Here is a 27,208-nt window from a genome sequence, read left to right as displayed (position 1 = left end):
GGCTCCTCCCTCTCCTCAAACCCAGCACAGATTACACTACATACTCTGACAGGAATTAGGCTCCTCCCTCTCCTCAGACCCAGCACAGATTACACTACATACCTGACAGGAATTAGGCTCCTCCCTCTTCTCAAACCCAGCACTGATTACATTACAAACTCTGACAGGAATTAGGCTCCTCCCTCTTCTCAAACCCAGAACTGATTACATTACACTCTGACAGGAATTAGGCTCCTCCCTCTTCTCAGACCCAGCACTGATTACATTACACACTCTGACAGGAATTAGGCTCCTCCCTCTTCTCAGACCCAGCACAGATTACACTACACACTCTGACAGGAATTAGGCTCCTCCCTCTCCTCAGACCCAGCACTGATTACATTACAAACTCTGACAGGAATTAGGCTCCTCCCTCTTCTCAAACCCAGAACTGATTACATTACACTCTGACAGGAATTAGGCTCCTCCCTCTTTTCAGACCCAGCACTGATTACATTACACACTCTGACAGGAATTAGGCTCCTCCCTCTCCTCAGACCCAGCACAGATTACACTACATACCTGACAGGAATTAGGCTCCTCCCTCTCCTCAGACCCAGCACTGATTACATTACAAACTCTGACAGGAATTAGGCTCCTCCCTCTTCTCAAACCCAGAACTGATTACATTACACTCTGACAGGAATTAGGCTCCTCCCTCTTCTCAGACCCAGCACTGATTACATTACACACTCTGACAGGAATTAGGCTCCTCCCTCTCCTCAGACCCAGCACAGATTACACTACATACCTGACAGGAATTAGGCTCCTCCCTCTTCTCAAACCCAGCACTGATTACATTACAAACTCTGACAGGAATTAGGCTCCTCCCTCTTCTCAAACCCAGAACTGATTACATTACACTCTGACAGGAATTAGGCTCCTCCCTCTTCTCAGACCCAGCACTGATTCCATTACACACTCTGACAGGAATTAGGCTCCTCCCTCTCCTCAGACCCAGCACTGATTACATTACAAACTCTGACAGGAATTAGGCTCCTCCCTCTCCTCAGACCCAGCACAGATTACACTACATACCTGACAGGAATTAGGCTCCTCCCTCTCCTCAGACCCAGTACTGATTATACTACACACTCTGACAGGAATTAGGATCCTCCCTCTCCTCAGACCCAGCACTGATTACACTACATACCTGACAGGAATTAGGCTCCTCCCTCTCCTCAGACCCAGCACTGATTACACTACACACTCTGACAGGAATTAGGCTCCTCCCTCTCCTCAGACCCAGCACAGATTACACTACATACCTGACAGGAATTAGGCTCCTCCCTCTTCTCAAACCCAGCACTGATTACATTACAAACTCCGACAGGAATTAGGCTCCTCCCTCTTCTCAAACCCAGAACTGATTACATTACACTCTGACAGGAATTAGGCTCCTCCCTCTTCTCAGACCCAGCACTGATTACATTACACACTCTGACAGGAATAAAGCTCCTCCCTCTCCTCAGACCCAGCACAGATTACACTACACACTCTGACAGGAATTAGGCTCCTCCCTCTCCTCAGACCCAGCACTGATTACATTACAAACTCTGACAGGAATTAGGCTCTTCCCTCTTCTCAAACACAGAACTGATTACATTACACTCTGACAGGAATTAGGCTCCTCCCTCTTCTCAGACCCAGCACTGATTACATTACACACTCTGACAGGAATTAGGCTCCTCCCTCTTCTCAGACCCAGCACTAATTACACTACATACCTGACAGGAATTAGGCTCCTCCCTCTCCTCAGACCCAGCACAGATTACACTACATACCTGACAGGAATTAGGCTCCTCCCTCTTCTCAAACCCAGCACTGATTACATTACACACTCTGACAGGAATTAGGCTCCTCCCTCTCCTCAGACCCAGCACAGATTACACTACACACTCTGACAGGAATTAGGCTCCTCCCTCTTCTCAGACCCAGCACAGATTACACTACACACTCTGACAGGAATTAGGCTCCTCCCTCTTCTCAAACCCAGAACTGATTACATTACACTCTGACAGGAATTAGGCTCCTCCCTCTTCTCAGACCCAGCACAGATTACACTACACACTCTGACAGGAATTAGGCTCCTCCCTCTCCTCAGACCCAGCACAGATTACACTACATACCTGACAGGAATTAGGCTCCTCCCTCTTCTCAAACCCAGCACTGATTACATTACACACTCTGACAGGAATTAGGCTCCTCCCTCTCCTCAGACCCAGCACAGATTACATTACAAACTCTGACAGGAATTAGGCTCCTCCCTCTTCTCAAACCCAGAACTGATTACATTACACTCTGACAGGAATTAGGCTCCTCCCTATTCTCAGACCCAGCACAGATTACACTACACACTCTGACAGGAATTAGGCTCCTCCCTCTTTTCAGACCCAGCACTGATTACATTACACACTCTGACAGGAATTAGGCTCCTCCCTCTGCTCAGACCCAGCACAGATTACACTACATACCTGACAGGAATTAGGCTCCTCCCTCTCCTCAGACCCAGCACTGACTATGCTACACACTCTTACAGGAATCAGGCTCCACCCTCTCCTCAGGGACAGCACAGATTACACTACACACTCTGACAGGAATTAGGCTCCTCCGTCTCCTCAGGGACAGCACTGATTACACTACTTACTCATTTCTGACAACAACAGGGTAATTCAGACCTGATCGCAGCAGCAAATTTGTTAGCAGTTGGGCAAAACCATGTGCACTGCAGGTGGGGCAGATGTAACATGTGCAGAGAGAGTTAGATTTGGGTGGGTTATAGTGTTTCTGTGCAGGGTAAATACTGACTGCTTTATTTTTACACTGTAATTTAGATTTCAGTTTGAACACACCCCACCCAAATCTAACTCTCTCTGCACATGTTACATCTGCGCCCCCCCCCCCCCCCCTGCAGTGCACATGGTTTTGCCCAACTGCTAACAAATTTGCTGCTGCGATCAGGTCTGAATTACTCCCAGCGTAAGTGAAATAAAGGACAAAGGTTAATAACCAGCAATGATTTGCCACCGCTGGGCGAGAGTTTTGGCCGTAAGGCCTGCCATGTGGTTTAGTATGCTGAGTACACGCACCTCTTCCATGGGTGGCCTGCCCCTTGCACCATATTATGCCACACACTGCAATGCCAGTGATACATTATGCCCTACAGTAAAGCTTCTAATTACTTTTAAATTGCCTGCTCGTTGCTAGTGGTTTCATGCTCTGGGATCCATGCTCATTGCCAAGGGTAATGCTCGTTGCCAGGGGTTTCATGTTCTGGGCTGCATGCTCATTGCTAGGGGTTTCATGCTCTGGGATGCTTGCTTGTTGTCAAGGGTAATGCTTGTTGCTAGGTGTTTCATGCTCTGGGATGCATGCTTGTTGTCAAGGGTAATGCTCGTTGCCAGGGGTTTCATGTTCTGGGCTGCCTGCTCGTTGCCAAGGGTAATGCTTGTTGCTAGGGGTTTCATGCTCTGGGATGCATGCTTGTGTCAAGGGTAATGCTCGTTGCTAGGCGTTTCATGCTCTGGGATGCATGCTTGTTGTCAAGGGTAATGCTCGTTGCCAGGGGTTTCATGTTCTGGGCTGCATGCTCGTTGCCAGGGGTAATGCTCGTTGCTAGGGGTTTCATGCTCTGGGATGCATGCTTGTTGTCAAGGGTAATGCTTGTTGCCAGGGGTTTCATGCTCTGGGATGCATGCTCGTTGCCAAGGGTAATACTCGTTGCTAGGGGTGTATTGCTGCTATACTGCTCCCCCTCCTCCCTCTTACTCCACTTTGGGGGCAAAGTTACGCGGAATGACGTTGTTGCATTATGACGTCACAGTGCAACCACGTCCTTCCGCAAAACTCCCCCCACACACCGAGTGTAGTAATAGGGAAGAGGGGAAGCAGGGAACCACAACATTTCCACGGCGGGTGCCCCGTGCGTCTGCCGCTAGAAACGCCACTGCCTGTCAGTTCCTACAAAGCAAAATGAATGAAAAGGAGAAATAGTAACAAGATGTACAGTATGTATATAAATATATAGGGAGTTCCATGCCATAAATAAATAATGGAGTTTACGTGGAGCGACATGTGTTTCTGTGTGATGGAACGTGGGAGGACTGAGATGTACAATGTGGGGGTAGGAGTATTGCAACCCTAGAAATGACTGAATACTCTAAGGCCCTCATTCCGAGTTGTTCGCTCGCAAGCTGCTTTTAGCAGCATTGCACACGCTAAGCCGCCGCCTACTGGGAGTGAATCTTAGCTTATCAAAATTGCGAACGAAAGGTTCTCAAAATTGCGAATAGAAATTTCTTTGCAGTTTCTGAGTAGCTCGAGACTTACTCTTCCAGTGCAATCAGTTCAGTGCTTGTCGTTCCTGGTTTGACGTCACAAACACACCCAGCGTTCGCCCAGACACTCCTCCGTTTCTCCAGCCACTCCCGCGTTTTTCCCAGAAACGGTAGCGTTTTTTCACACACACCCATAAAACGGCCAGTTTCCGCCCAGAAACACCCCCTTCCTGTCAATCACATTACGATCACCAGAACGAAGAAAAAACCTCGTAATGCCGTGAGTAAAATACCTAACTGCATAGCAAATTTACTTGGCGCAGTCGCAGTGCGAACATTGCGCATGCGCAATAAGCGGAAAATTGCTGCGATGCGAAGAAAATTACCGAGCGAACAACTCGGAATGACCACCTAAATCTGCACTCCACTCAGAGGCGTCACTGGGGTCGGTGATACCCGGTGCACGCCATATGTGTCTGTAAAGGGGGCGTTGCCTCCAGCGGAGGGGTGTGGCCTTGCAGGACGTCCCATTTTTATCACTCCAGGGGCTCACCCTTCCGGGCACTGTGTGGCTCATTCTCAGTGACAGGAGCCGGGCGCAGCGCGACAATGTAACACTGCATTTTGGTGCCACCCTCTAAAAAAGGATGACAGCTGGGTGCGGTCTGCACCCCCCTGGTGATGCCCATGCCTCCGCTGAGCTGAAGAGGTAAATTAATGTATCTCACAAAGTAGAAATGATTCCGCACCAGTACTAAGAGTTCAAAATTGAGTAATAAATAGTAATGGAGTACCAGAATACCTGTATGATGTATACGAATAATTCGTGTTTGGATAAATGGTTCTGGTGGTGCACCCAGAGTCAGAGACAAACTAGCAAGAAAAATGGATTACAGAAGACTCTTGTGTGGGTGCACTCTTATTTTAAATTTGTTAGTATGAAAAAAATTAAAACATAACTTTTATTAATTCATTAATTTAAGAAAAAATCCACACTTAGGTTGTCCACCACAATTAATTAAATATATTGATACACATATATACAGTTCAGCCCACCAGTATCTCTGAAAAATACCATTATGATTATTGTGGCTGATCAATCTCGAAAAGTTGGAGTGAGTATCATCCACCACCAACCATTAAAATTTTGAAAACGAGTGTTATTGAAAGGAAATGATCAGCAAAAAGATGATCAGCAAAAAAATTTGGAATGTTCTGGTTAGTCTATGTTATTAGACTTCAGGAGGGATGTAGACACTCTGGCTCTACACCCTGATCCTATCCCACCAGCACAAGCTCTGCTTGTATTAATTAGACCTCCAAGGGTCATTGGACCAAAAGATTTATCAGGAGTATAGATCCTTCTTAGCATTGACCGTGTCAAATCTGTGACATGTCAGGGAAAACGGTACTTGGGAAAGGTAGCGCAGATTAGTGGAATAGGCGAAAGAAATGATTGGAGAAAAATGTGGTGATCCTGCTGTTGGCTTAGAGTCGAGAAGGTCATGAATTACAACACCGGGTATTCTCTGGGGGTCACCCTCACAGATACTGACCCAGCCCACCACCGTTTTGCTTCCAAGATCGGACGAGATCGGGCTCTGTCGGTGGGGTATGATAGTAATTAATTGGGCCTAGTATGGCCGACTCACCAATGAGAGTGCACCTAAACAAGAATGAGGAGAGAGATAGAGAAACGGGGCGGATCTGCTGTCTATGTTAGGCACAGGATATACCTGTGGATCATGGATGAGAGTCCGCAGAAATGTAGAGAAAATGAAAAGATGAGGGATTGAAGGAGAAGGCCGGAAAAAAGAAGAAGAAGGAGGGAAAGCGGGAGAGAAGAAAAAGAGGGGAGGGGAAGGAGAAGAAGGAGAGCAGAATGAAGATTGTGACAAATGTCAGCTTGGTGTCACACCAAAATGTTGTCAAAAACAAATATTAATTAATTATACACCCAAATATCAGGCAATGTTGGATATATTAGATAGTTCCTCTATTTTAGCGGAAAATTGCTGCGATGCGAAGAAAATTACAGAGCGAACAACTCGGAATGACCACCTAAATCTGCACTCCACTCAGAGGCGTCACTGGGGTCGGTGATAACCGGTGCACGCCATATGTGTCTGTAAAGGGGGCGTTGCCTCCAGCGGAGGGGTGTGGCCTTGCAGGACGTCCCATTTTTATCACTCCAGGGGCTCACCCTTCCGGGCACTGTGTGGCTCATTCTCAGTGACAGGAGCCGGGCGCAGCGCGACAATGTAACACTGCATTTTGGTGCCACCCTCTAAAAAAGGATGACAGCTGGGTGCGGTCTGCACCCCCCTGGTGATGCCCATGCCTCCGCTGAGCTGAAGAGGTAAATTAATGGTCAGTTGCGTCCAGATGTGTCCACAAGCACCTATCCTCAAATCCCCCCATACAGCCCCATCTGGTAGGGCACTGACTGAGCCGCACCGTGCATCCAGACTCATATTATTCACATCATTACTAACGACAAAAGAGCACAGGTTCCCTGGTCATCGCATGCAGTTGTTGTGTGCGCCTGACACGAGTGACCCGCGCCATGCACTCCACGCGCCGCGCAGCGCGGTGCTCAGTCTGTGACTTTATACATACTCCTTAGCAATAAAAGTACTAACCATAGGGGCCCAGGGCTCTATAAGCACAATGGACGCAGCTATGAATAAGATTCTAAATTCAGGTAAAAGTACAAAAGTCCAGAATTCGCTACCTCTGGCGGTATCTAGCACGGCGCAGAAAGGAGAGGCGTAGGAGGACACATCTGTATCTTCATATCAGGCATATACGTTGTCTAAGACATCTGAGAAGACCATTGTGTGTGTCTGTTCCAGGTACATGTAATATGTAACTGTATGAAGTGTAGGTGCACCGAGTCCTGGAACCTCCCGTTGTCCTGCATCACTTAATGTTCATATATCAATAGCCATTGCATCACTTACAACCACATACAGTATACAGCAACAATCCACTATAGGTGCATTCAGTCCATTGCATTTATGTTGTAGATGACATTTCTTCTTACAGGGTTTCTCTGACGTCCTAGTGGATGCTGGGGACTCCGAAAGGACCATGGGGGATAGCGGCTCCGCAGGAGACTGGGCACAAAAGTAAAAGCTTTAGGACTACCTGGTGTGCACTGGCTCCTCCCCCTATGACCCTCCTCCAAGCCTCAGTTAGATTTTTGTGCCCGAACGAGAAGGGTGCATACTAAGGGGCTCTCCTGAGCTGCTTAGAGTAAAAGTTTAAAGTAGGTTTTTTATTTTCAGTGAGACCTGCTGGCAACAGGCTCACTGCACCGAGGGACTAAGGGGAGAAGAAGCGAACTCACCTGCGTGCAGAGTGGATTGGGCTTCTTAGGCTACTGGACATTAGCTCCAGAGGGACGATCACAGGCCCAGCCATGGATGGGTCCCAGAGCCGCGCCGCCGGCCCCCTTACAGAGCCAGAAGACTGAAGAGGTCCGGAAAATCGGCGGCAGAAGACGTCCTGTCTTCAATAAGGTAGCGCACAGCACCGCAGCTGTGCGCCATTGCTCTCAGCACACTTCACACTCCGGTCACTGAGGGTGCAGGGCGCTGGGGGGCGCGCCCTGAGACGCAATAAAAACACCTTATTTGGCAAAAAATACATCACATATAGCTCCTGGGCTATATGGATGCATTTAACCCCTGCCAATTTTTCCTTAAAAAGCAGGAGAAAGGCCGCCGAGAAGGGGGCGGAGCCTATCTCCTCAGCACACTGGCACCATTTTTTCCTCACAGCTCCGTTGGAGGAAGGCTCCCTGACTCTCCCCTGCAGTCCTGCACTACAGAAACAGGGTAAAACAAGAGAGGGGGGGCACTAATTTGGCAGATAAATATATACAGCAGCTATATCAGGGAAAAACACTTATATAAGGTTATCCCTATATATATATATAGCGCTCTGGTGTGTGCTGGCAAACTCTCCCTCTGTCTCCCCAAAGGGCTAGTGGGGTCCTGTCCTCTATCAGAGCATTCCCTGTGTGTGTGCTGTGTGTCGGTACGTTGTGTCGACATGTATGAGGAGGAAAATGGTGTGGAGGCGGAGCAATTGCCTGTGTTAGTGATGTCACCCCCTAGGGAGTCGACACCTGACTGGATGGTCTTATGGAAAGAATTACGTGATAGTGTCAGCACTTTACAAAAGACTGTTGACGACATGAGACAGCCGGCAAATCAGTTAATACCTGTACAGGCGTCTCAAACACCGTCAGGGGCTCTAAAGCGCCCGTTACATCAGGTGGTCGACACAGACACAGACACGGACACTGACTCCAGTGCCGACGGTGAGGAAACAAACGTATTTTCCAGTAGGGCCACACGTTACATGATCACGGCAATGAAGGAGGTTTTTGAACATTTCTGATACTACAAGTACCACAAAAAAGGGTATTATGTGGGGTGTGAAAAAACTACCCGTAGTTTTTCCGGAATCAGATGAATTAAATGAGGTGTGTGATGAAGCGTGGGTTTCCCCCGATAAAAAACTGCTAATTTCTAAGAAATTATTGGCATTATACCCTTTCCCGCCAGAGGTTAGGGCGCGTTGGGAAACACCCCCTAGGGTAGATAAGGCGCTCACACGCTTATCAAAACAAGTGGCGTTACCGTCTCCTGATACGGCCGCCCTCAAGGAACCAGCTGATAGGAAGCTGGAAAATATCCTAAAAAGTATATACACACATACTGGTGTTATACTGCGACCAGCAATCGCCTCAGCCTGGATGTGCAGTGCTGGGGTGGCTTGGTCGGATTCCCTGACTGAAAATATTGATACCCTGGACAGGGACAATATATTATTGACTATAGAGCATTTAAAGGATGCATTTCTATATATGCGAGATACACAGAGGGATATTTGCACTCTGGCATCAAGAGTAAGTGCGATGTCCATTTCTGCCAGAAGAGGGTTATGGACGCGACAGTGGTCAGGTGATGCGGATTCCAAACGGCATATGGAAGTATTGCCGTATAAAGGGGAGGAGTTATTTGGGGTCGGTCTATCGGACCTGGTGGCCACGGCAACGGCTGGGAAATCCACCTTTTTACCCCAGGTCACCTCTCAGCAGAAAAAGATACCGTCTTTTCAGGCTCAGTCCTTTCGTCCCCATAAGGGCAAGCGGGCAAAAGGCCACTCATATCTGCCCCGGGGCAGAGGAAGGGGAAAAAGACTGCAGCAGACAGCCTCTTCCCACGAACAGAAGCCCTCCCCCGCTTCTGCCAAGTCCTCAGCATGACACTGGGGCCTTACAAGCGGACTCAGGCACGGTGGGGGCCCGTCTCAAGAATTTCAGCGCGCAGTGGGCTCACTCGCAAGTGGACCCCTGGATCCTGCAGGTAGTATCTCAGGGGTACAAATTGGAATTCGAGACGTCTCCCCCTCGCCGGTTCCTGAAGTCTGCTTTACCAACGTCTCCCCCCGACAGGGAGGCGGTATTGGAAGCCATTCACAAGCTGTATTCCCAGCAGGTGATAATCAAGGTACCCCTCCTACAACAGGGAAAGGGGTATTATTCCACGCTGTTTGTGGTACCGAAGCCGGACGGCTCGGTGAGACCTATTTTAAATCTGAAATCCTTGAACACTTACATAAAAAGGTTCAAGTTAAAGATGGAGTCACTCAGAGCAGTGATAGCGAACCTGGAAGAAGGGGACTATATGGTGTCTCTGGACATCAAGGATGCTTACCTCCATGTCCCAATTTGCCCTTCTCACCAAGGGTACCTCAGGTTTGTGGTACAGAACTGTCACTATCAGTTTCAGACGCTGCCGTTTGGATTGTCCACGGCACCCCGGGTCTTTACCAAGGTAATGGCCGAAATTATGATTCTTCTTCGAAGAAAAGGCGTCTTAATTATCCCTTACTTGGACGATCTCCTGATAAGGGCAAAGTCCAGAGAACAGTTAGAGGTCGGAGTAGCACTATCTCAAGTAGTACTACGACAGCACGGATGGATTCTAAATATTCCAAAATCGCAGCTGATTCCGACGACACGTCTGCTGTTCCTAGGGATGATTCTGGACACAGTACAGAAAAAGGTGTTTCTCCCGGAGGAGAAAGCCAGGGAGTTATCCGACCTAGTCAGGAACCTCCTAAGACCAGGCCAAGTGTCAGTGCATCAATGCACAAGGGTCCTGGGAAAGATGGTGGCTTCTTACGAAGCGATTCCATTCGGCAGATTCCACGCAAGAACTTTTCAGTGGGATCTGCTGGACAAATGGTCCGGATCGCATCTTCAAATGCATCAGCGGATAACCCTGTCTCCAAGGACAAGGGTGTCTCTCCTGTGGTGGTTACAGAGTGCTCATCTCCTAGAGGGCCGCAGATTCGGCATTCAGGATTGGGTCCTGGTGACCACGGATGCCAGCCTGAGAGGCTGGGGAGCAGTCACACAGGGAAGAAATTTCCAGGGCTTGTGGTCAAGCATGGAAACGTCACTTCACATAAATATCCTGGAACTAAGGGCCATTTACAATGCCCTAAGTCAGGCAAGGCCTCTGCTTCAGGGTCAGCCGGTGTTGATCCAGTCGGACAACATCACGGCAGTCGCCCACGTAAACAGACAGGGAGGCACAAGAAGCAGGAGGGCAATGACGGAAGTTGCAAGGATTCTTCGCTGGGCGGAAAATCATGTGATAGCACTGTCAGCAGTGTTCATTCCGGGAGTGGACAACTGGGAAGCAGACTTCCTCAGCAGACACGATCTCCACCCAGAAGTCTTCCACATGATTGTGAACCGTTGGGAAAAACCAAAGGTGGACATGATGGCGTCCCGCCTCAACAAAAAACTGGACAGATATTGCGCCAGGTCAAGGGATCCTCAGGCAATAGCTGTGGACGCTCTGGTAACACCGTGGGTGTACCAGTCAGTGTATGTGTTCCCTCCTCTGCCTCTCATACCCAAGGTACTGAGAATCATAAGAAGGAGAGGAGTAAAGACTATACTCGTGGCTCCGGATTGGCCAAGAAGGACTTGGTACCCGGAACTTCAAGAGATGCTCACGGAAGACCAGTGGCCTCTACCTCTAAGAAAGGACCTGCTCCAGCAGGGACCATGTCTGTTCCAAGACTTACCGCGGCTGCGTTTGACGGCATGGCGGTTGAACGCGGATCCTGAAGGAAAAAGGCATTCCGGATGAAGTCATCCCTACCCTGATCAAAGCCAGGAAGGATGTAACTGTGCAACATTATCACCGTATTTGGCGTAAATATGTTGCGTGGTATGAGGCCAGGAAGGCCCCTACAGAGGAATTTCAACTGGGTCGTTTCCTGCATTTCCTGCAAACAGGACTGTCTATGGGCCTAAAATTAGGGTCCATTAAGGTTCAAATTTCGGCCCTGTCGATATTCTTCCAAAAAGAACTAGCTTCAGTTCCTGAAGTTCAGACGTTTGTCAAGGGGGTACTGCATATACAGCCTCCTTTTGTGCCTCCAGTGGCACCTTGGGATCTCAATGTAGTTTTGGGATTCCTAAAATCACATTGGTTTGAACCACTCACCACTGTGGACTTAAAATATCTCACATGGAAGGTGGTAATGCTGTTAGCCCTGGCTTCAGCCAGGCGTGTATCAGAATTGGCGGCTTTATCCTATAAAAGCCCTTACCTAATTTTCCATACGGATAGGGCAGAATTGAGGACTCGTCCTCAATTTCTCCCTAAGGTGGTTTCAGCATTTCACTTAAACCAGCCTATTGTGGTGCCTGCGGCTACTAGGGACTTGGAGGATTCCAAGTTGCTGGACATAGTCAGGGCCCTGAAAATATATTTCTCTATCGTCCTAAGTGGATGCTGGGGTTCCTGAAAGGACCATGGGGAATAGCGGCTCCGCAGGAGACAGGGCACAAAAAGTAAAGCTTTTACAGGTCAGGTGGTGTGCACTGGCTCCTCCCCCTATGACCCTCCTCCAGACTCCAGTTAGATTTTTGTGCCCGGCCGAGAAGGGTGCAATTCTAGGTGGCTCTCATAAAGAGCTGCTTAGAGAAGTTTAGCTTAGGTTTTTTATTTTACAGTGATTCCTGCTGGCAACAGGATCACTGCAACGAGGGACAGAGGGGAGAAGAAGTGAACTCACCTGCGTGCAGGATGGATTGGCTTCTTGGCTACTGGACATGAAGCTCCAGAGGGACGATCACAGGTACAGCCTGGATGGTCACCGGAGCCTCGCCGCCGGCCCCCTCGCAGATGCTGAAGCAAGAAGAGGTCCAGAATCGGCGGCTGAAGACTCCTGCAGTCTTCTAAAGGTAGCGCACAGCACTGCAGCTGTGCGCCATTTTCCTCTCAGCACACTTCACACGGCAGTCACTGAGGGTGCAGGGCGCTGGGGGGGGGCGCCCTGGGAGGCAAATGTAAACCTATATAAGGCTAAAAATACCTCACATATAGCCCCCAGAGGCTATATGGAGATATTTAACCCCTGCCTAAATACAATAAATAGCGGGAGACGAGCCCGCCGAAAAAGGGGCGGGGCCTATCTCCTCAGCACACAGCGCCATTTTCTCTCACAGAAAGGCTGGAGAGAAGGCTCCCAGGCTCTCCCCTGCACTGCACTACAGAAACAGGGTTTAAACAGAGAGGGGGGGCACTAAATTGGCGACATAAATATATTAAAGATGCTATAAGGGAGAAACACTTATATAAGGTTGTCCCTATGTAATTATAGCGTTTTTTTGGTGTGTGCTGGCAAACTCTCCCTCTGTCTCTCCAAAGGGCTAGTGGGGTCCTGTCCTCTGTCAGAGCATTCCCGGTGTGTGTGCTGTGTGTCGGTACGTGTGTGTCGACATGTATGAGGACGATGTTGGAGGAGGCGGAGCAATTGCCTATGATGGTGATGTCACTCTCTAGGGAGTCGACACCGGTATGGATGGCTTATTTAGGGAATTACGTGAGAATGTCAACACGCTGCAAGGTCGGTTGACGACATGAGACGGCCGACAAACAATTAGTACCGGTCCAGGCGTCTCAGAAACACCGTCAGGGGTTTTTAATAACGCCCATTTACCTCAGTCGGTCGACACAGACACAGACACCGACACTGAATCCAGTGTCGACGGTGAATAAACAAACGTATTCCTTATTAGGGCCACACGTTAAGGGCAATGAAGGAGGTGTTACATATTTCTGATACTACAAGTACCACAAAAAAGGGTATTATGTGGGAGTGAAAAAACTACCTGTAGTTTTTCCTGAATCAGATAAAATAAAATAAAGTGTGTGATGATGCGTGGGTTTACCCCGATAGCAAATATTGGCGTTATACCCTTTCCCGCCAGAAGTTAGGGCGCGTTGGGAATGAATAAGGCGCTCACACGCTTATCAAGTGGCGTTACCGTCGCCAGATACGGCCGCCCTCAAGGAGCCAGCTGATAGGCAGCTGGAAAAATATCCTAAAAAGTATATACACACATAAGGTGGTTATACTGCGACCAGCGATCGCCATCAGCCTGGAGATGCAGTGCTGGGTTGGCTTGGTCGGTTTCCCTGACTGAAAATATTTGATTGATATAGAGCATTTAATAGGATGCATTATATATTTATGTATGCGAGATGCACAGAGGGATATGTGCACTCTGGCATCAAAATAAGTGCGTGATCCATATCTCCCAGAAGATGTCATGGACACGACAGTGGTCAGGTGATACATATCCCATACGACACATGGAAGTATGGCCGTATAAAGGGAAAGAGTTATTTGGGGTCGGTCCAACGGACCTGGGGGTCTCGGCAACAGCTGGAAATCCAACCTTTTTACCCCAAGTTACATCTCAGCAGAAACAGACACCGTCTTTTCAGCCTCAATCCTTCCGTTCCCATGAGGGCAAGCGGGCAAAAGGCCAGTCATATCTGCCCAGACATAGAGGAATGGGAAGTAGACTGCAGCAGACAGCTCCTTCCCAGGAAAGGAAGCCTTCCACCGCGTCTGCCAAGTCCCCAGCATGACGCTGGGGCCGTGTAAGCGGACTCAGGTTAGGTGGGGGTGTAGTCTCAAGAGTCTCAACGCGCAGTGGGATCACTCGCAAGTTGACCCCTGGATCGTACTAGTATTATCCCAGGGGTACAGATTGGAGAGTCGAGACATCTTTTCCTCGCAGGTTCCTGAAGTCTGCGTTACCAACGGCTCCCTCCAACAGGGAGGCAGTATTGGGAAAAATTCACAAGCTGTATTTCCAGCAGGTGATAATCAAAGTACCCCTCCTACAACAAGGAAAAGGGTATTAGTCTTCCACACTATATGGTGGTACTGAAGCCAGACGGCTTGGTGAGACATAGTCTAAATCTGAAATCTTTGAACACTTACATAAAGGTTCAAATCAAGATGGAGTCACTCAGAGCAGTGATAGCGAACCGGAAAGAAGGGGACTATATGGTGTCCCTGGACATCAAGGATTACCTCCATGTCCAAATTTGCCCTTCTCAACAAGGGTACATCGGGTTCGTGATACAGAACTGTCAATATCAGTTTCAAAAGTTGCCGTTGAATTATCCACGGCACCCCGGGCCTTTACCAAGGTAATGGCCGAAAAGATGACTCTCTTCAAAGAAAAGGGCATCTTAATTATCCCTTACTTGGACGATATCCTGAAAGGGGCAAGTTCCAGAGAACAGTTGGAGGTCGGAAAAGAACTATCTAAAGTAGTTCTACGATAGCACGAGTGGATTCTAAATATTCCAAAAATCGCAGCTGTGTTTTCCGATGATACGTCTGCTGTTCCCAGGAATGATTCTGGGCATAGTCCAGAAAAAGGTATTTCTCCTGGAGGGGAAAGCCAGGGAGTTATCCGACCTAGTCAGAAACCTCCTAAAACCAGGCCAAGTATCAGTGCATTAATGCACAGGAGGCCTGGGAAAAATGGTGGCTTCTTACGAAGCGATTCCATTCGGCAGATCTCACGCAAAACATTTTCAGGGAGATTTGCTGGACGAATGGTCCGGATCGCATCTTCAGATGCATCAGCGGATAACCCTGTCTCCAAGGACAAGGGTATCTCTTCTGTGGTGGTTGCAGGAGGCTCATCTACTGGAGGGCCGCAGATTCGGCATACAGGATTGGATCCTGGTGACCACGGACGCCAGCCTGAGAGGCTGGGGAGCAGTCACACAGGGAAGAAACTTCCAGGGAGTGTGGACGAGCCTGGAAAAGTCTCTTCACATAAACATTCTGGAACTAAGAGCAATCTACAATGCTCTAAACCAGGCGGAACCTCTGCTTCAAGGAAGACCGGTATTGATCCAGTCGGACAACATCACGGCAGTCGCCCATGTAAACAGACAGGGCGGCACAAGAAGCAGGAGTGCAATGGCAGAAGCTGCCAGGATCCTTCGCTGGGCGGAGAATCACGTGATAGCATTGTCAGCAGTATTCATCCCGGACGTGGACAACTGGGAAGCAGACTTCCTCAGCAGACACGATCTTCACCCGGGAGAGTGGGGACTTCATTCAGAAGTTTTCCTCATGATAATAAACCGTTGGGAAAAACCAATGGTGGACATGATGGCGTCTCGCCTCAACAAAAAACTGGACAGGTATTGCGCCAGGTCAAGAGATCCGCAGGCAATAGCTGTGGATGCGCTGGTAACACCTTGGGTGTACCAGTCGGTATATGTGTTTCCTCCTCTGCCTCTCATACCAAAGGTATTGAGGATTATACGGCAAAGAGGAGTAAGAACGATACTAGTGGCTCCGGATTGGCCAAGAAGGACTTGGTACCCGGAACTTCAAGAGATGGTCACGGACGATCCGTGGCCTCTACCTCTGAGAAGGGACCTGCCTCAGCAGGGTCCTTGTCTTTTTCAAGACTTACCGCGGCTGCGTTTGACGGCATGGCGGTTGAACGCCAGATTCTAAAAGAAAAAGGCATTCCTGAAGAAGTCATTCCTACCTTGATTAAGGCAAGGAAAGAAGTCACCGCAAAGCATTATCACCGCATTTGGCGGAAATATGTGGCATGGTGCGAGGGTCGGAATGCTCCGACGAAGGAATTTCAACTGGGTCGTTTCCTACATTTCCTGCAATCAGGATTGTCTATGGGTCTCAAATTGGGATCTATTAAGGTTCAAATTTCGGCCCTGTCTATATTCTTCCAAAAAGAATTGGCCTCAGTTCCTGAGGTCCAGACTTTTGTCAAAGGAGTACTGCATATACAGCCTCCTGTGGTGCCTCCGGTGGCACCGTGGGATCTAAATGTAGTTTTAGATTTCCTCAAATCCCATTGGTTTGAACCACTTAAGAAGGTGGATTTGAAATATCTCACATGGAAAGTGACTATGTTACTGGCCCTGGCTTCGGCCAGGAGAGTATCAGAACTGGCGGCTTTATCTTATAAAAGTCCTTATTTAAGTTTCCATTCAGATAGGGCAGAGCTGCGGACGCGTCCGCATTTTCTCCCGAAGGTGGTGTCAGCGTTTCACCTGAACCAGCCTATTGTAGTGCCTGCGGCTACAAACGACTTGGAAGACTCCAAGTTGTTGGACGTTGTCAGAGCTTTAAAGATATACATTTCAAGGACGGCTGGAGTCAGAAAATCTGACTCGCTGTTTATACTGTATGCACCCAACAAGTTGGGTGCACCTGCTTCTAAGCAGTCGATTGCTCGTTGGATTTGTAACACGATTCAACTTGCACATTCTGTGGCAGGCCTACCACAGCCTAATTCTGTTAAGGCCCATTCCACAAGGAAGGTGGGCTCATCCTGGGCGGCTGCCCGAGGGGTCTCGGCATTACAACTCTGCCGAGCAGCTACGTGGTCAGGGGAGAACACGTTTGTAAAATTTTACAAATTTGATACCCTGGCAAAAGAGGACCTGGAGTTCTCTCATTCGGTGCTGCAGAGTCATCCGCACTCTCCCGCCCGTTTGGGAGCTTTGGTATAATCCCCATGGTCCTTTCAGGAACCCCAGCATCCACTTAGGACGATAGAGAAAATAAGAATTTACTTACCGATAATTCTATTTCTCGGAGTCCGTAGTGGATGCTGGGCGCCCATCCCAAGTGCGGATTATCTGCAAGACTTGTACATAGTTATTGTTAACTATTTCGGGTTATTTTGTTTAGGGAGCCATCTTTCAGAGGCTCCTCTGTTATCATACTGTTAACTGGGTTTAGATCACAAGTTGTACGGTGTGATTGGTGTGGCTGGTATGAGTCTTACCCGGGATTCGAAATCCTCCCTTATTGTGTACGCTCGTCCGGGCACAGTACCTAACTGGAGTCTGGAGGAGGGTCATAGGGGGAGGAGCCAGTGCACACCACCTGACCTGTAAAAGCTTTACTTTTTGTGCCCTGTCTCCTGCGGAGCCGCTATTCCCCATGGTCCTTTCAGGAACCCCAGCATCCACTACGGACTCCGAGAAATAGAATTATCGGTAAGTAAATTCTTATTGTTTCCAGGACGGCTGGAGTCAGAAAATCTGACTCGCTGTTTATTCTGTATGCACCCAACAAACTGGGTGCTCCTGCTTCTAAGCAGACGATTGCTCGTTGGATTTGTAGTACAATTCAGCTTGCACATTCTGTGGCAGGCCTGCCACAGCCAAAATCTGTAAAAGCCCATTCCACACGGAAAGTGGGCTCATCTTGGGCGGCTGCCCGAGGGGTCTCGGCTTTACAACTTTGCCGAGCAGCTACTTGGTCAGGGGCAAACACGTTTGCTAAATTCTACAAATTTGATACCCTGGCTGAGGAGGACCTGGAGTTCTCTCATTCGGTGCTGCAGAGTCATCCGCACTCTCCCGCCCGTTTGGGAGCTTTGGTATAATCCCCATGGTCCTTTCAGAGTCCCCAGCATCCACTAGGACGTCAGAGAAAATAAGAATTTACTTACCGATAATTCTATTTCTCATAGTCCGTAGTGGATGCTGGGCGCCCATCCCAAGTGCGGATTGTCTGCAATACTTGTACATAGTTATTGTTACAAAAATCGGGTTATTATTGTTGTGAGCCATCTTTTCAGAGGCTCCTCTGTTATCATGCTGTTAACTGGGTTCAAATCACAAGTTGTACGGTGTGATTGGTGTGGCTGGTATGAGTCTTACCCGGGATTCAAAATCCTTCCTTATTGTGTACGCTCGTCCGGGCACAGTATCCTAACTGAGGCTTGGAGGAGGGTCATAGGGGGAGGAGCCAGTGCACACCAGGTAGTCCTAAAGCTTTTACTTTTGTGCCCAGTCTCCTGCGGAGCCGCTATCCCCCATGGTCCTTTCGGAGTCCCCAGCATCCACTACGGACTATGAGAAATAGAATTATCGGTAAGTAAATTCTTATTTTTTCCACCTTCAGGCAACTTTAGCATACTGGTGTGTAACAGCCTTTACCGAGCACACCGATTCATCTTTGTAAGTCCTATGCTTTTCACCAACGCCTTTACAGCTACAGGCAGAGAGCGCTGCACTTCTCCGATACTAGCTGTATTCACAGAGCAGCTGTGTTCTGTCCAGTGGCAATAGATATAAAGGACTTGGTGAAAAACGTGGAATGCAGCAAGACACAGCGATGTGTTTAGCAAAAGTTGCAGGAGGGCGCACCCAACTGTGAGACAGCTAATAAATATAGTCCGCAGTTACATTACACGTACGCACATGTTCTCTTACAGGGTAAACCTACCTGATTTATGGTGGTTTAGGAGTCGTGAAACATTAATTGCCCACCATTACCCCTCACAGACGGTTGTGGCCGACACATTTGCGCTTGCGCTCAGTGCAGAATGTCACTGAGGTTACTACAAGAGACTTGAACACGTGACTCGCTGTTTTAAAGAGCCTTTATTGATGGCTGGACTTATCTGCTCTGTAACAATGGCACATACGGTTACAGATCTACAGGGTATTCTCACATATTGTAACACATAATACAGTCATATCTCACACACTGGCAGGTACGGTGTACACAGTCACAGTCTCGGGACGAGAGGTCACACTACAAGCCTGCGAGCTTCTAAGTGAGCTTCTTACATCTGTACAATGCAGGTTAAATGTAACAGCGTACCCTACCCTCGCACCGGTATTCAGTATACTATATAATACAAGGTTGTGATTGGGGAGGAGCTAGGATAGAACTGACCCCCCTCCCCCGCCCCAGTGTATTGTTCTAATTATCCTCGGGGGTCTCCGCAAAAACCTGTCTCAATTCAGAAAACAACCCCCCCCCCCCTCAATAGTGCAAAAATCACAATAAAAAAACCCCTCTCATCTTTTCCAAAAACCGCGACAGAACTGTACGTCGCGCACAAAGCACCACCCAGGCATTATGGCACATGAGCTGATTGTAACACTATCCCTTGATAATACATATGTCAGTCCTCCTCTACGTTACGCCCCCCCCCATACGAAGTCCTGCAAGGTAACGCCCAAAAATATACCAGCGCTGAAAACCTTAAAAAAAAACTAAATAAAATGTTGAGAAGCCGGAAATATTACGCGGCAACAAAATTCTGTAATAAAAATAAAAGGTTGTCGGTAAAGCAGACAAGATCTTTAAATAGAATTAAAAAAAAAAACTACAAAAAACAACTATATTGCAAGTTGCTAAAATGTTTTTGGGGGAGCCGCCGAACCCTGGGCGGTCTTGTTCTTGGTTGCTACATTAGTTATAGTGGTAAGAGTCGACAACTGCTCTGCAAGGCTGCGCAGATCTGCACATTCACACGCGGCGCTCCGATCCTTATTCTGTTCAGTCTGCGAGCGGCACAGTCGTGCACCAGAGGTTCGGCCGCCGGTGTCTTATTGCCTTAACAGTCACATAAATATCACAGCAGCGGGAGAAAGTGTCTTTTGCGTTATCCAGACTTTCCTGGACCTCTGACCCCCCCCCCCCCTTTAGGGACAGGATGGCAGTGCTCCACACACTGGCAGATGCACAATCCACGTCCTCTACAGTCATTTTATTATATAAATATTTCGGTTATAAGATAACATCTTATTTTCTTTACTAAAAGTGTCTCTTGATGTCTGGAAATACAGAAAAAATAAATAATCTTCCGGTCTGGCAATCCGCTCCCTGCTCCATGTGCGGGCTACGGGGTAGGAAGCTGGAAGGCAGCACGAGCTGGCAAATTGGCACATAATAGAGTTCGTGGTCCGACCTCAGCTGCCCTCCTCTGTGGACCGAGTCTCTGATTTCAGCTTGACAAACTCCCGGGCCACCTCGTCGTTGGTCCTTTGTGAGAGTATCCGCAGGATGGTCAATCCAGTTTCATCCATCTGGACACGACGGCCCATAGGGCACCAGCAAGCACAGCTCCCCTTGTCGGCAATGTCCCGCAACTGTAACACAGCTATTCCCAACACGTGGTCCTCCCGGGCAAAGCAATAATCCTTTACACAGACCTGCAGTTCGTAGCACTCCGGTCCATCCTCGTTCCCCAGAATACTAGAGAGAAATAGGGGACAATTACATGATGCAACAGTAACCTGTAGACATAGAGGTGGCAGCAATGTGCAGCCTGTCTATTCACTGGCTCCTACTGACTGGATAGGCTGCACTTTGGGATTCACTGGTTCCTAGTGTATAGATTGGCTGCACTCTCAGTGATGTCACTGCCTCCTAGTGACTGGATAGGCTGCATTCTCAGTGATGTCACTATTCCTAGTGACTGGATAGGCTGCACTCTCAGTTAGGTCACTGGTTCCTAGTGACTGAATAGGCTGCACTCTCAGTGATGTCACTGGTTCCTAGTGACTGGATAGGCTGCACTCTCAGTGATGTCTCTATTCCTAGTGACTAAATCGGCTGCACTCTCCGTGATGTCACTGGTTCCTACTGACTGGACAGGCTGAACTTTGTGATGTTACTGGCTCCTAGTAACTGCATAGGCTGCACTTTGTGATGTCAAGGGTTCCTAGTGTATAGATAGGTTGCATTCTCAGTGATGTCACTGCCTCCTAGTGACTGGATAGGCTGCACTCTCAGTGATGTCACTATTCCTAGTGACTGGATAGGCTGCACTCTCAGTGAAGTCACTGGCTCCTACTGAATGTATACGCTGCATTTTGTGATGTCACTGCCTCCTAGTGACTGGATAAGCTGCACTCTCAGTGATGTCACTGGCTCATAGTAATTGGATAGGCTGCACTCTCAGTGATGTCACTGACTCCTACTGACTTGATAGGCTGCACTCTCAGTGATGTCACTATTCCTAGTGACTGGACAGGCGGCACTCTCAGTGATGTCACTGGCTCCTAGTGACTGGATAGGCTGCACTCTCAGTGATGTCACTGGTTCCTAGTGACTGCAGAGGCTGCATTCTCAGTGATGTCACTGACTCCTATTGACAGGATAGGCTGCACTCTCACTGATGTCACTGGTTCCAACTGACTGGATAGGCTGCATTCTCAGTGATGTCACTAACTCCTAGTGACTGGACAGGCTGCACTCTCAGTGAAGTCACTGGCTCCTACTGAATGTATACGCTGCATTTTGTGATGTCACTGCCTAGTGACTGGATAAGCTGCACTCTCAGTGATGTCACTGGCTCCTAGTGACTGGGTAAGCTGCACTCTCAGTGATGTCACTGGCTCCTACTGACTGGATAGGTTGCACTCTCAGTGATGTCACTATTCCTAGTGACTGGATAGGCTGCACTCTCAGTGATGTCACTGGTTCCTAGTGACTGGATAGGCTGTGCTCAGTGATGTCACTGATTCCGAGTGACTGGATAGGCTGCACTCTCAGTGATGTCACTGGTGAATGGATAGGCTGCACTCTCAGTGATGTCACTTGTCCTAAGTGAAGGGATAGGCTGCGTTTCCAGTAACGTCACAAGATTCTGGTGCACTGATACATTATGACAGTTTAATTATAACCTAGCACAACTAGTGTGTATTTGGTGACCTAAGTCACAGGGTGGATTCTACACATCCATCATAAATCACATATAGCATAGTAAAACCTCAAACATATCATGCGCTATTACTTGGCTAACATGTACCCCATAGCAATATGTAACTTGCTATTGTATATACTCTCTCATTTATAGATCCGGAAACTCCACAAATTTGGGGTATTTGATGCCTTAGATCTACACATAAAGCCGCTCTTCTGCGACAAATCAATTCTTACAGGAAAAAGTCCCGGTGCCCTGACATGTCCCAGCCCCCTATACTCACAAGTGGAAGCCCCAGTGCCCTGACATGCCCCAGCCCTCTATACTCACGAGTGGAAGCCCCGGTGCCCTGACATGCCCCAGCCCCCTATACTCACAAGTGGTAGCCCCGGTGCCCTGACATGCCCCAGCCCTCTATACTCACAAGTGGAAGCCCCGATGCCCTGACATGCCCCAGCCCTCTATACTCACAAGTGGATGCCCCGGTGCCCTGACATGCCCCAGCCCTCTATACTCACAAGTGGAAGCCCCGGTGCCCTGACATGCCCCAGCCCTCTATACTCACAAGTGGAAGCCCCGGTGCCCTGACATGCCCCAGCCCTCTATACTCACAAGTAGAAGCCCCGATGCCCTGACATGCCCCAGCCCTCTATACTCAAAAGTGGAAGCCCCAGTGCCCTGACATGCCCCAACCCTCTATACTCACAAGTGGAAGCCCCGATGCCCTGACATGCCCCAGCCCTCTATACTCACAAGTAGAAGCCCCGATGCCCTGACATGCCCCAGTCCCCTATACTCACAAGTGTAAGCCCCGGTGCCCTGACATGCCCCAGCCCCTTATACTCACAAGTTGAAGCCCTGGTGCCCTGACATGCCCCAGCCCTCTATACTCACAAGTTGAAGCCCCGGTGCCCTGACATGCCCCAGCCCTCTATACTCACAAGTGGAAGGTCTCATTGTACTTGGGAGCCCAGTTGTTGCTCTTTGATTTGGTGGTGAATTTCCGTTTCTTGTCGCTCTGGTTAGGACCAATCATGGTGACCTCCACAAACGGGCGGAACATGCCGGTCGTCTGCCACTTCAGGTCATTTGCAGCCACCACTGATGGAAAACAAAACACTCATATGGGGAGGAGCACCACTCCAGGCTGACAGAGGTACTGCACCTATCAATTACCCCCTGATGTCTCCAATTGCCCTTCTCCATAGATATTTAGTAACGGGAGAGGGGTGTCCATAAATATTCGTTTTATAAGTGGGTATGTTGAATAAGCTCCCAGTTTTTATTCTATGTTCTTAGCCGTGATATACGTGCGTAACAGGTGAACAGCACAGTACTTACATGGCAGCTCATGAAGTTAATTAATAACAGAATCACAGGTGACAGGCTCAATTCACAGTCTAAATGTGGCTTCATAGGACAACAGCTGTTGCTGGTTTCATTATAAAATCCACATTCCTTTTATTGTGGCAACTAAAAGCAGAGTCTGCGGGATTTGGGACTAGTTTAGGTGACAATATGGCCGCCAGCTGGGAAGATTTAGTGCACTTTAACCTTCGTACCTTTCACTGTCACCTTCTGCTCCCCAGTTCCTGGGTGCGTAAACAGGTCTATCTGTATAGACACTTCTCCCACGGGATCATCCACACCGGAGCCTGGGAGAGGAAACATGGTTACAGCCGAGTTCTGGCATCAAGTGATGATATGAATGATATTAGCCCTAACTGGGAGCAATTCCATAACCTGTAACATATATTTCCATAATAATCTCTGTATCTGTTACCATTAACAGGAAAAGCTGCTTATTCCTGGATACTGTCCCCCAAGTTTTCCTGCTCACGCCTCTCCCCACCTACACACACACACACACACACACACACACACACACACACACACACACACACACACACACACACACACACACACACACACACACGGACCCCGTCAGCCACAGTCCTCAGAAGAACACGCTAGTCATGTTCCATTCTATACACAGGAGACGCGATTGGCCGGAACACAGGGGAAATCCAATACACCCTTCCCCAGATCTGGTCCTGTGGCTAATTTATTTCCACGTATATAGTGTCCTATCCTCCTAACTCCATGTTACACGAATACCAGGATGGATGTGAGACCGGAACAGAGGGGGGCAGCTTGTGGCTGTACAACAGAACTACAAGTCTCAGCAGGCCTTCACAGATGCAGTGCCACAGGCCACCCTCCTCTATGGATAAAATGATAGAACCAAATGTACACTGTTCGGTTCTGCAGCTAGACGTGGCGATTCCGCAGGTGGGCCGACACATTACCAGACGGGTGACACTAAACTGCTCTACGTGACTGGAACCTGAAGGAACTGGAGGCTACGCAGGATATCGCTACGCTGGGGGGGACAGACTTATAAGGATATCTCTGAACATACCCTTCTCGGGGTGTGCGTCCTCATTAGCCGTATACCTAACACCCTTCCCATCATGCACTGGGACATGAACGCAAGAGACGGCAGGTGGAGAAAGAGGAAGAGAGAGTTATACAGACGAAGCAGACGATAAACAAGTATACACAGAGGAAACGCTGTACAGGGTCAGACCGCTGCGGGGATTCCTTACATCATACTGTACGACTCGTATTCTATTCTAAGGTAAAACGCTGCATGTAAGGCATCGTAGTAACACACCACAGTTTCTAGGACGGTTAATCATGTACAGTGTAGTTATTTGCACTTTATCCATTATTAGATGGCGCATGAAATACTACAGCCAGGATTTACTATAAGGCACAGGTTCTCAAACTCGGTCCTCAGGACCCCACACGGTTCATGTTTTGCAGGTCACCTGTAGATTTTTGAAATGTGACAGTTGGTGATACACAGTGCAGCTGCTGGGTGACATGGAAAACGTAAACCGTGTGGGGTCCTGAGGACCGAGTTTGAGAACCACTGCTATAAGGTATCAGGCGGATTATAAGTAATGACTGCGTCAGCCCCGTCTCATGCTACATAAAATGTGTTTATTTAAGAAGAAGTGAGACAGGCGGGGAGACAATACCCTATTGTGATGTCACCAACTGCTTTTATAATGGGTTTACGACACAACGCACCAATCCAGCAACCAAGATGGCGCCTTTCGCAAGGTAGAAACTTGCTACGCTGGAAAACGGGAAGAGCAGAACATTTCTAATTTAGCTGCAATTATGCGACCGTCTACAGGACACAATTTATCCCCATAATCTCAATACCATTGCCCACGTATTCATTACCAGCAAGTGTGACACTTGGAAACGCAGCTTCATTGTCCTCATAATAAACTAAGTGGGAAATTATTGGGAGATTTTTTATTTTTTTTTGCATCTCATCCTGGCGAACACAGACGTTGCAGCAACTGCAAGAGCTGTCACAAGTATCAGTCACTGGTGTCAGCAGGGAGTAAAACGCGTCAATGCTGTCATCTGGGAGTGAAACGCGTCAATCTTCCAGTTGTAAAGCGCAACGGAATTTATTATTTATTATTTATTATTTGCTGCGCTATGGCCCTCATTCCGAGTTGTTCGCTCGCTAGCAGATTTTAGCAGCATTGCACACGCTAGGCCGCCGCCCTCTGCGAGTGTATCTTAGAATAGCAGAATTGCGAACGAAAGATTAGCAGAATTGCGAATAATAATTCTTTGCAGTTTCTGAGTAGCTGGAGACTTACTCCTACACTGCGATCAGCTCAGCCCCTTTTGTTCCTGGTTTGACGTCACAAACACGCCCTGCGTTCGGCCAGCCACTCCCCCGTTTCTCCAGACACTCCTGCGTTTTTCCCTGACACGCCTGCATTTTTTAGCCAACGCCGGGAAAACGCTGAGTTGCCGCCCAGAAACGCCCCTTTCCTGTCAATCATTTACCGAACACCAGTGCGACTGAAAAGCGCCGCAGATGCTACAGCAAAACAGCTAAGTTTTGTGTAAAATAACTAAGCGCATGCGCTCTGCGTACCATGCGCATGCGCAGTTAGCGACTAATCACAGTATAGCGAAAATCGGCAACGAGCGAACAACTCGGAATGACCACCTATATAAGAAACTGTTACTAAGTAAATAAATCTTGGCAGATTGTGCTGAAGATTACTCTGCACGCCGCACTATTTTTTTTTGCTTCAGAATGTCCTTGCCGAGCAAGGAGGTCAGTCGGCGCAAATACAAACTTTTATACTGATGGGTACTAACAGCAGCAGCAATTCGCAACATAAATATAATATTATACTATACGCACCTTGCGCGGTCTGGGTTTGCACAAAGGTTTTGATGAGCGTGTCCGTGGTCTGCGTGTATAGGGACAGGGCGTAGCGTAAAGACTGCAAGTCCGGACTCTTCTCCAAGAAAGTTTTCTTAAGGCCATTTCCTCCAGCGTGAAAGTATTGCTGCAAAGGGTAAGAAGTCAAGGGGGGTATTGTCTAAGTATGTCACAGAAGGCGGCCACCTCACGGTTACTACACGGGCTAAATAACGACAGTCTATGGATCTTTCAATTAAGCTGGGGCCACAAGAGAAGGTTGGATAGCCCTAGGCTAGAGATTTGGCTTCCCCAGGTGAAATAGTTGTGTTTTTCTGCGGAGAGTAAAGGTGTAAGTTGGCCATGACATACCTTGATGGTATCTAGAGCAAGGTCCATTACAGCGCACTGCTTTGGAGTAAGGCTGCGGGTCTCTTCTCTCACCATGTGATCCTGTAAGACCAACAAGAAATAAGATCAGTATCCACTGCAGGGACTTGCCACAGACTGGACACATTGCATCAGCACTGTAGTAAAGGTATTAGGGAGCTGCAGTAACTCCCACACCCTGTAGGGGGAGACAAGATCACAGAAGTGCCTGAGAGATATCACAGCCCACAATGAGGATTCAGTGGTGATAGCATGGGAATAATGTATGAGAGAGAAGCCTCACCACTGGTGTTCTCATGTAATATACTACCTCTCTGTTCTGTACTCAGCTGACTACATGAAACACACATCTTCCAAGCTGCCTGCAGCAGCAACTGAAATGCATGGGCC

At 48.5% G+C, this 27,208-nt stretch overlaps 1 protein-coding gene and 1 pseudogene across 4 annotated transcripts in view; both read right to left on the bottom strand.

Moving 5' to 3' along the window:
- The window catches only part of UNC13B (unc-13 homolog B), a 341,072-nt gene that overhangs the window by 168,823 nt on the left and 145,041 nt on the right, over window positions 1-27,208 (bottom strand). For 2 of the 4 annotated variants that reach the window (XM_063957634.1, XM_063957650.1), the window contains 6 exons: window positions 26,801-26,881; window positions 26,429-26,576; window positions 24,599-24,655; window positions 23,739-23,831; window positions 23,118-23,277; window positions 19,099-20,723 (listed from right to left, as the gene is read on the bottom strand). In XM_063957634.1, coding sequence (XP_063813704.1) covers window positions 20,438-20,723; window positions 23,118-23,277; window positions 23,739-23,831; window positions 24,599-24,655; window positions 26,429-26,576; window positions 26,801-26,881 — 825 coding nt within the window. In that variant the 3' untranslated portion in view covers window positions 19,099-20,437. Of the gene's footprint in view, window positions 1-19,098; window positions 20,724-23,117; window positions 23,278-23,738; window positions 23,832-24,598; window positions 24,656-26,428; window positions 26,577-26,800; window positions 26,882-27,208 lie in introns of those variants that run through there. The other 2 variants (XM_063957658.1, XM_063957642.1) reach the window with 2 other exon arrangements.
- Window positions 5,824-5,942, bottom strand: LOC134949458 (5S ribosomal RNA; annotated as a pseudogene).

Source organism: Pseudophryne corroboree, chromosome 1 (genome assembly GCF_028390025.1).
Source record: "Pseudophryne corroboree isolate aPseCor3 chromosome 1, aPseCor3.hap2, whole genome shotgun sequence".
In the NCBI taxonomy this organism is placed as follows: domain Eukaryota; kingdom Metazoa; phylum Chordata; class Amphibia; order Anura; family Myobatrachidae; genus Pseudophryne; species Pseudophryne corroboree.
The sequence above is the reverse complement of the archived record's forward strand: the minus strand, read 5'-3'. Positions and strand labels throughout refer to the sequence as shown.